This window comes from Passer montanus, unplaced genomic scaffold (genome assembly GCF_014805655.1).
Source record: "Passer montanus isolate IOZ18808 unplaced genomic scaffold, ASM1480565v1 scaffold206, whole genome shotgun sequence".
Lineage (NCBI taxonomy): Eukaryota > Metazoa > Chordata > Aves > Passeriformes > Passeridae > Passer > Passer montanus.
The window spans coordinates 76,119-86,362 of record NW_024366659.1 but is presented as its reverse complement, the minus strand read 5'-3'; the positions used below and the strand labels follow the sequence as shown (position 1 = coordinate 86,362).

Sequence of the window (10,244 nt, the reverse complement as noted above, 5' to 3'; positions counted from 1 at the left end):
TAAAAAAGTGAAGTCCTTCTTAACAACATTTTGTGATTCTGTAGGAGGAAAGCCCATCAGAATAAAACTTCTGTATCCCCTTCAGTCAGTATTGAAAAATCATCTTTTAATTCAGTAGTCTCTTAGTGTTTGAACAATTGAGTGTATAGGAATAATAATTACATTTGTTAAATTCAAATAGTAGAGACATTAGACAGCAGCCACAACTCTCAAATTGGAGTTACTCCAGAGATTTTTTTTTTTCCCCAGTAGCATTAAAACAGCTAAATGTACCCATACAGATGAGCTTAGGCCTCTTTATGAAGGAAGATTAGAGTCTCACTTTTTAAAATGAAGCCTGAATGACTACAACAGTGTCAATTCCCATTTCTTGTACCCTAATATCAGAAGAAATACAAGTCTGCAGATAATAGTGAACACCCAGGAGCCAGTTTTCTCCTTTCACTTAATTAACTGCCACTGCTCAGCACAGTGCATTCATTCCCACCAAGCACAAAAGTGTAAACTATTGTGCTTAGACTTTTTTTTCTTGTAGTTAAGAAAAGCTGTACATATATCAATGCTGCAGGTTATCCTTCTTGCTACAAAAAGGCATTCAGCAAAATAGTAGAGGAAAAATTGCACATTTGGTTCCTTGTAGTTCAAGTAACAGGTGCTGAAACTGATTTTCAATGGCTCTTGGTCAACTTAAAGACCCAAATCCCACATCAACTACCTGTGTGGAGGGCACCTATCTTCCTATGTGTTTCTGTCACCTGTCATTTGGAATCCTGGAGGAGAGGTAACAGGTTCCAGAACCAGGTGGTTTGTATTAACCAGTGCTTACACGCCAACAAACCCAACATCAGAAGGTTTGCTCAAGCAGTGGTGTCTCCATACAAAGTGCATGCAGCTCAACTAATCTTGTAGTTACAAAAGAGTTACTAATCCTGATTCACAGAATCAAGATATTTCTTTTACTTGTTTCTGGAAAGGATGCACATAACCTGTGACCTTCACAGCTGCCCTCAGTGCACATGTACATCACACAAACTGTACACACTTCAAATGTGCCACAGTCTCACTCAGACCCATGACATTCCTTCCTCTGCTGCTAGAAAAGCAGGACACAGAAGCCAACTGCAGCAGGGGGTATTGGGGTATGACCAAGTTAAATGTTCTGTCAACGTGTAAGTACAGGTGTACAGTTGTTAGCACACATCCAACAAGGTCAGTGGTTAGGTACTCCTCATTCAAAAGCAGTAATAAACTAAGTATTACTTCTGCTTGGTTTTACTGTTTGGGGTTTTTTAAAATATGTATTTAACAATTCTCTTCCTGCATCCTCCCATATCTGACAGAAAATGCAATTAGTCTCTTGTATACGATCTCCAAGAGTAAGAGAGAGACTACAACTACTCCACAGATCAAGCTGAATGCCCAGCGTGGCCCCAGGTGAGTGTAGATTTGGCTCACAAAAACAGGCCCAAGGATCCGTGCTCCACTTCCAGAGGCAGTCAACCATCCCATGTAGACACCCTACAGCAGATCAAAAGCTTATGTAAGTGATACAGGCATTATTTAGCTTGCCATTAATTCCAACCCATTAGCCTAACTAGAAAATTCAGAAGTATTTAAACAACCACTTATCTTTCTTAACTCATTAAGACACTGATTACTTTTGTTTCCAAGAGTACTGCTCAGCCTCTCCAAGCTTTAATTCCAAGGCTCCATTCATAGGTACTCTACTGCTTTCTAACAAAAAACAAGTTCTGGCTGTGTTCTGGCTCAAAGCATTAGGTCTCTTTCACTAAAATATAACAGGAAAAAAATGGGCAAAAAGGGAATAAAATTTTTTGTTAAGCAATAATATATGTTTGCTATAGTGTTTTACCACTAAAACTTGTCCATACTGCGGGTCTAGTAGCATTTGTATTCTTTATATAATAAACTTAGTAAGAAACATTATTCCATGCTGGTACTCCAAATATGTAATTGGTAGTTACAAAAAGAACTCTGCCAGAACAGTCATTAAATTTTTGCATTGTGAAATTTGCATAAAAGCATAAGCCTTGCTTTCTAATTCCCCAAGTGACTTGCCTTGGATTTTGAAAAAGATTGGAGCTCCTGCAAAGTTCTGCCCTGCTTATAACACACTGTTATTTGGCTGATGACAAAAGGAATTTTGACTAGACCCCTCATTCTAATAAAGAGTGCAGGTCTTGCACAGCAAATGAAATAAACCATTTAGGGATGGTGCTTACCTGAGGCTTTGGTCCTAGGACTTTTGAGTATAAAGTGTAGGACATGACATTACAAACAGGATAGCCCAAGCCTATGAGCACATCAGAGCTGATGTACTGGGCCAGGTAGATCATGGGAGTGTGCAGGCACCAGGACTGTGTGACAGGGCAGCCCACAGGTTCTGCTGTGTGGTTGGATGGTAGCTGCAGCTCTGGCAAACTCCAGAAAGGCACTAACATTTCACTGGGGGCTGTTCTGGGAATGGAGTTGTTCTTTATTTCTGTAAAAATAAGTTATTAATATCATTAAGAACAAAAGTGCAAAGAAAGGCTTTCAAAAGAAGGTGGTCTAATAAGACTTGAACTGTACCTTGCCACTGGATATTTGGTAGTTTCTTCCCCCAAGGCAGTAAGATAAAGAATCCAACCAAGACTATCAGTAAGCCTGCATGGAGTATGGCACGCTCACCAGTCCTACCAAACAATGAAATTGCAGTTAAATTATCATTTAATTAATGGAAAATTTAGGTAGCTGCTAACGACACAGCCCATTCGTTTGTGAAACTTATATCTGACCAAAACACCGGCAAGAAAAGTTACAAAATCACAGTAACTTAAAACCAGCATTTCTTGTGATTCAAGGGTAAAGACAGTCAAATAAGAGGGGGTTATGTTAACAGAATAAAGAACAACCACAACACCAAGGCTGTGCCAAAAGTGGAGGTATTTCATTGTCATAGCAAACCCAGACTCATTACCAAGTAAAAGGCTTGAGTAAGGGATTTAGCCTTGCCATAAAGTTTTTCACATTTAGCCAACATAGGAAGCAAAATCCCAAAAACTTACTTTTTTGATAGTGTTTTAACCACCATGAAAACAATAACTGATTCAATGCCAATCACACTCAGGATTATCCCATTATAAAAAACAGCTTGTTTCCTGGTCCAGGAATACATATCCATTGTCAGTGGAGTGGCTATACTGGAATGACAGAACAAAAACACAGTAATCATAAAAAGCTTCTTCCATACTCCATACATGTATCATCCCAAACATCAATGCACTACACCAGCCATACTCTGTAGCATTATTAATCTATTTCTGATAGTTCATGAAATCATGATGGAGTGAAAGCCAATAGAGACACAAAAAAAAATCAGACCCTCTGAGAACAAAAATTATAAACTTTTGATAATGTTTAAGTTTTAGCAACTAACCAGTCTCTAAAACCTCCGTTTTCTAAAAATAATGCAACTCATGACAGAGCCCTATTGTAAAATAAATTTTAACTACATCAGAGCTCAAAAAACTCGCAGAATAAATCATATATCCTCGAAGTATTTCCTAAGTTAAAAAAATGAAGTACACTTGAGCCTGAGATAATGATGCTATGTTTTACTTTGTTTCTTACAGACAGAAAATTTGGTAGTAAATAACATACCTCTTTAAGCTAAAAAAACCCCAGTCATATAAAACAGTGTATTTCAGAATACAGCTGAATTAACTCTAGCAATTGTTTTAATTATTACTGAAATAAAAGATGCACTGAAGCTTCTGGAGATAATCAGAACCATACTAAGAAATCACACTAAACTAAAACAAACAACAAGGTACTCAACTGAAAACATGTTTTCTCTGAAGATTTTAGGCAGCCCAAGTTAAGCTTTTTTTTTTAATACTTAAAAAGTTGAGAATATGGATTTGCCTCCATTCAAAAGCTTTTACATTAAATGTTTTCTATACCACAAACTATATATCTTTAGTTATTGTTGACCTTTAATTCATTACTTTAGTTACTGCTGACCTTTGATACATTATCAGTACACATCAGCTTGATTGCCTCTGGTTTTGGACTTCTACTTAGGAAGTTAGGAAGATGAGTGGAACAGAAAATCCCTTACATGCACCCCCACTATAATTACTCTACATGTCTGAATATTTTGAGAGAAAACAGACAAACTTACGTTTCAAAGACAGCAAACACAAACAGGATGACAAAGAAGAGAACGTTGAGTGCTACCACAGCAACGTGGTCAATGCTTCCTTCTGTGTTCTGATCCAGAACATCACTTCCTGCAGCAACACAAAAGAATTACCTGAACTGCACATTGAGCTTTTTCTTATACCATCACAAATTACAACTGATTCCTTTAGTCTTCCATGTATTTAGCATGCAAGTTGGCGGGCAGCTAGGCAGTTACACTTTGCCAAATATAAAAGTATACAGTTTTCACATCAAAATGGAGTTGTTCAAATTTCAATTCCACTGTCAATTAGAGGAAATTATTTCCATACTGGTTACACTGTCTGTTTTCCCAATGAATATTCAGTGACAGCAAAATAAGCAAACTTCTTGAAATATCTGAACAATGGAAACCAAAACAATCTCTTCAAAACTCAAAATTACACAGCAGAATTCTCAGGGTGAAAATATGGAAGGACCCATACTTTTTTTTTTTTTCCTTCTCTGCTACCAGATAGCAGTATGGGCACAACACGACAGATGAAGCCATTTCTTGACCAGCTAGGGAGAGATGTAGCCTATTTTCCACATCAACTTCCCAGTGCATCAGACTTTAGAATACTTCTAAATGCTTCTATGTAATAAGAGAGTACCTCAAAATTGTAATAACACAATAAGTTTTCAAGGAAACACTGGTACCTTCTCCGTCAGAATTGATGCTTTTGTACTGCCGTCCCATGTCATCCACTCGATGCTCCCTAAAAATTTAGAACTTTTTTCATTAATATACACATTTATTTGATCTACTATTGAGGATATTATAGGATATAAGATAATATATATAATCCTATATAATATATAGGATAATTATTTGCAGCTCCATTAAACATCATCTACAAAGCTGACACCTGACTGCAGTGAACACTATTCAAGAAAGGAAATATTCTAGTGGGAGGATATCATATATCCAGATGCATCTGTACCAGGGGCATAATGAATAAAAATGCCCCCTGAGAATCTAAAAGGAAAGACACAGACAGTGAGATCCCTACAGACAAGCAAACCTTATTTCTCCTTAGAGAAAAAACATGGGCAGCAACTACCAACACTAGAACTATGTCAAGCCTAATAGTCCAATATCTTTAACTTTTAAAATCAGTTTATATTCTAACCGTAACATCACCAAGATTCATTTATGAGCATCAGAAAAATACAGCTATTAAAGAAGGTCAAAACACTGAAAAATGAATAACCAATTATAGCTTTAACACTCCAGATTTCAGGTTTATTACTCCTCCTGCTGAGCAGCATATTATTTGCTACAACTCACCCACAAAAACAAGGTAAAGTATTTATAAGGGTTTTTTTTACTTGATTACCTGAATATGGCAAAGATGAGAATAATATTAATAACTCCTAAGAGAGCTCCAAACAACACTGGTGCTGTGTACATGTTCAGCTGAAGACAAAGGAGTTTCCACGTTACTCCTTCTTCTCCAATAAGCGTAAAACATGTCTGAAAAACTTAAAAACATCAATGTACTGTGAAAATCTTGAGAATCATTAAGATTAGAACACATAAGAAAAGTTCTAACTGCCAAGTAAAATTTAAGTATTATACCTGTCAAACCTTTTACATTTTGAGAATTCTGCTCTAAATAAACCAAATGGATACCAGTGAGATCTCAGCTAGCCAGGAAAGTACTTGATTACATAAAATAAACAATATAAACAGCATCATGACACTTTTAGAACTGAGTTCTGAGTGTATCAATAGTTAATTTTCTTGGCAGGCAGACAATTTATTTTTTTATCTCTTGTTCTTAACAGAAAACATTGGTCCTGGGACTGGATTAGCACTTGTGCTAAGGGCAAACTAGAAAGAAAAGATGCAGTAGGGGGGGTTAAATTAAATTTTAAATTGATACTGAACAATTGGACAAGAATGTTTCATTTATATTGGCTTACAGAAGTATAGATTAGTAGACCCCATTTATTCAATTGTGATATCACTGACAAGCTGTGCCTTAAAATCCCCTGCATACAGCTGCTGAGGATTCCTACTTCCAATGCCCAATTTCAAACTAGTAAGAGAAGTGAGGAAAGAAGATTTTGCTTTACCTGGGCCTAATATGAAGCCAACTGCTTGGCAGGCACTGGTGTTGGCCATGGCACTCGTTCTTTCCGTCAGAGAAGTGGCACCCGCAATATATGATCGAACTACAGCCACATTTCCTTCAAAAAAAACCCAAAACCAGGCAAGTGTTCATGTAAATATCAAGTTCATATTGTAAACTGTTGAGTGACATTTATTTCAGGGGTTTGTTTCTTATTTTGCAAGATAATAAAAGCCAGCACTCCCTCCGGTATTTTTACACAACAGCACAATTACACAATTTTGTTACAAACCACTATGGGCCAACCCTTTGCTTTGTTAAATATTAAATTTTCATTCACATAATGGTAAATCTGGTATTAAAACTTAACGTTAACCATCTTACACCAGACACAGAATGTAATAATTTCCAGAAATGTAAATCCTGCCGTGTTTACCTGCTCCAAACCCCACGAGAGCGCGGGCAGTCAGCATGTAGTACTTGTTGTGGGCACGGGGCACGTGGACGTAGGCATAGAGACAATTAGCAGCTACTGAAATAGCCGTGGAAATGACCAGAGGCTCTCTCCTGGGCCTGTAGTTGGACCAGAGGCCAAAGAGGGGAGAGGCAACCATTTGGCCAATGCTGTATGAAGCTATAATCCAGCCCAAGAAACTCGCATCCGCCGTTGGATCAATCTGCAGGAACACGTGAGTCAGGTCTCTGGGGGAAGCACTGGAGTGTTTGATATTACCAGCAACACCCTTTGACAATTAGTACCTGGGACACCAAGGACTCTGTACTGTCATGCTTTCTCTGGGGTAATAAACCTTGGCTCACTCTCTCCAGCAATGCACCAAACCAATAAAATCTGCTTTGCTTCCAAGCCTGGGAATGGCTCACTTGCAGCGAACTCCAGGAGTCTTTGTACAGCACTGCTGGTGTTCTGGGCTAGAGACAGAACTTGAGCCTTCCATGCCAGGAGCAAGCAGCCACTTCCATTGGCTCTGCACATGCCTGAATCTGTCCCGATTTACAAGGCTGGCAATGCATTTTCTTGTCTTCTGCAAGAATTCAGCATCAGCCTCATCTTCAATGACACCTCTAGGTCCCTGCCCAGGTTATACTCTTCCAAATTTGCATTTGAAAGCTGCCTTCTACAGTTCCAGGGGCACTAAAATCCTAGCACAGATTAAACTGAGGTTTCAGGGACTTTTAAGATGTAAGAGGTGAAAGCCCTGAACTAAACTAAAATCACTATGCAAGAACAACGGCTATCCCCTGTTAGGAATATCAAGATCTATGTGCAACAATGTGACATTTACAAAGCAACATCTACCTTCAGCTTCCTCTTTTTCTTTATTTATTTTCAAAACACAGACAAGTCTTGTCTACTAGGTTTTAATAACAAGACTTCTATTGATTTGCTGCCCAGGAAATCATGATATTGGAAAACCAAACATTTCTGGATTATGATGCAAAGGATTTCATTTTGCAAGAAATATAAAAGCTGTCTAAGTGGAGGGCAGAATAAAAGTCTCTTAAAGCCATACACCTCCCTCTACTTTTTCTTTTCCTAAATAAAACATCAGGTTTTGTATTATCTACTTTCTGAGCAGGAGTCTTCTGTTCTTAATTATTTTTAAAAATGCCCCATATTTACAAACCTTTTGGAGATACGGCCACACAGACATAATTACAATTGAGAAACCTGTAACACAGTAAAAAATGAAGTTATTTTATTTGCCATTTTTATCAGTAATTTTCTTTCCTGAAACAGTTCTTACAAGTCCATTTTTTCTGCCTCTAAATGTATAATTATAGTACAAATCTGTGCATTTCCTGCTTTTTTCAAGGAGTGGTAATTCCTCTCCTTAATAATAAAAGTAAAAAAAAAATAATAAAATAGGAGGAATTATTTTCAAAAGATCATTTTATAGGTACATACACACCAAACAAAAGACCTCCTATGCTGTCCACCCAATGGAAAGACAACAAGGTTCTCAAAGTAAAAATAATTTCTTGATATACTGACATATCTGTATTTATTAGTCACAGACATTTTAATCAATAATAATAAAAAAATTACTTAAGTATCCTATCAAATTTCAGATAATTTCTAGGCCCACAGAAAATCATCAAAAGTCAAAAATCAATCTTGTTCATTGGTCAAAAATCAACTCTTGTTTCTGGAGGGAGTTATTTAGGAATAAAATTTCAATTTGTCCCGCAATGGAGATGCAAAGCCCAGTAGGAGAAAACAAGTTTTGATACATGTTTTGAAATAGACAGCATACACTCCTATAAAGATCTTACCTCTTAAGAACTCCATGTTATTTCTGTTTTCATTCCCTAGAAGTTTCACTCTGGATGACAAAAGTGCAACCTTTTTTTGTTTGGTTCTGAGCAATACCTTGCCACTACCTTTTACCACTACTGAACTGCCAGGGATTCATAACCCACAGATTTATGTAATCCATCACTTTGTGTAAAACCAGTTTTATTACTTATCAGATGTGACTTTCTGTTTGATTTGCTAGATTCATACATTCTCTTCTGAAGAATCAAACAATTTTGTGCGGTTAGAACAGCAGCATTAAAGAAGCTCTCCAGTTGGAATTTAGAAAGCCCTGTCATTTTCAAACCAAAGTATATCAATTAAACAAGTGACATCAAATTCCACATGTATTTACTCACCTACACTACTGAGAAACATTGTCAGGTACATGATCCAGATGGATCGCCAGCGGCTCTTATAATGCTCCTGTGATTCCACAACATCCCTGCTTTTCAAACTGAAAGCAAGAGGGAGAAAGAAATCATTATCAGATCCTCTTCTACTCGCTCCCACATGACATTGAAAACGTTTTTCACCAACCTCTCAATACAATTGTGTAACTCGTTAAGCAGGAGTGGATTTCCGCTCAGCAAAGGCTATGAAGAATTTATTTTTTGCTGGAAAAATACTAGATTGACAAATCAAGCAAAAGAACAGAAATGCTATCACACACCAACACACAGAGAGACCTAGATCTGCAAACTCTTTGAACAGATATTTGAACAGATATTTTAAATACAAGTGTTTGTATTTAAAACCTTTAAAAAGTGGGTGTTAAATCCCTCACAGCTGTAACATTAAAAGAACCACAAACCTGAACAACCCTTGATTTGACTGAAAGCTACAGCCAGTCTGGTTTTATGATGAGAAAATAACAACATACAACTGTAAAAGTTGTGTGTAAAAGATACTGCTGTTGATAGCAAGGGCCGAAAAAAATTAAAATTGAAGTTACAAACTAACTTACAAAGTAACATCTATTCAGATGATGCAGACTCGGGTGATAGATATATAGATGCATAAACATAGTTTACAAATGCTGTTTATAAAAGTCGTACCTAGACTTAGGTATATCTGCCATTTTTTAAATAAGATACTTATTTTGCTGTCAGAAGGGGGAAAAAACACCAAGCGACGAACAGCTGCCCACGCATGAATTTATTTAATTCTATTAAATTTAATTTTTTATTTAATGCTATTAAACACCCAGGCTTCTGCCGCACACCAATCCTGCTCGGCGTTCTTCAGGAACATCCCGGGCGGGTGGCTTGGTGCATTCCCGCGGAGGGAAGCAGCCCCGGGCCCTCTCCCGCAGCCGGGCCCCTCGGGACGGTCCGAGACACGAGCTCCGAGCCCCGGAGCGCTGGGAACGGCGGCCGGGACAGGACGGGGCCGCGGCCGGGCAGCGCCCCCAGCCTCGGGCCGCCCGTGAGGGGCGGGCAAGGACCCGGCACCCACGGGCGGCCCCTCGGCTCACCCGCGGCGGCGCCGCCTCACAGCGGAACCAGCCCCTACCTGCTCTCCTCCTCCTCCTCCTCCTGGTCCTCACCCGCCGCGGGCCCTGCGGACCCCAGCAGGGGCTCCCGCCCGTCGGGAGGCGCCTCCGCAGCGCAGCCCGCTGCCGC

General features: G+C 38.7%; 1 protein-coding gene across 3 annotated transcripts in view; it reads right to left on the bottom strand.

Annotated features, from left to right (window-relative positions):
* Positions 1-84: 84 nt before the first annotated feature.
* The window catches only part of MFSD8 (major facilitator superfamily domain containing 8), a 10,344-nt gene continuing 184 nt past the window's right edge, over positions 85-10,244 (bottom strand). Inside the window, exons 2-13 of one of the 3 annotated variants that reach the window (XM_039708584.1) lie at positions 10,135-10,238; positions 8,979-9,064; positions 7,949-7,992; positions 6,739-6,979; positions 6,307-6,420; positions 5,565-5,709; positions 4,885-4,943; positions 4,187-4,295; positions 3,069-3,203; positions 2,593-2,696; positions 2,244-2,503; positions 85-1,518 (exon numbers count right to left, since the gene is read on the bottom strand). In XM_039708584.1, the coding sequence (XP_039564518.1) occupies positions 1,303-1,518; positions 2,244-2,503; positions 2,593-2,696; positions 3,069-3,203; positions 4,187-4,295; positions 4,885-4,943; positions 5,565-5,709; positions 6,307-6,420; positions 6,739-6,979; positions 7,949-7,992; positions 8,979-9,064; positions 10,135-10,238 (1,617 nt within the window). In that variant the 3' untranslated portion in view covers positions 85-1,302. Of the gene's footprint in view, positions 1,519-2,243; positions 2,504-2,592; positions 2,697-3,068; positions 3,204-4,186; positions 4,296-4,884; positions 4,944-5,564; positions 5,710-6,306; positions 6,421-6,738; positions 6,980-7,948; positions 7,993-8,978; positions 9,077-9,159; positions 9,292-10,134; positions 10,239-10,244 lie in introns of those variants that run through there. The other 2 variants (XM_039708583.1, XM_039708585.1) reach the window with 2 other exon arrangements.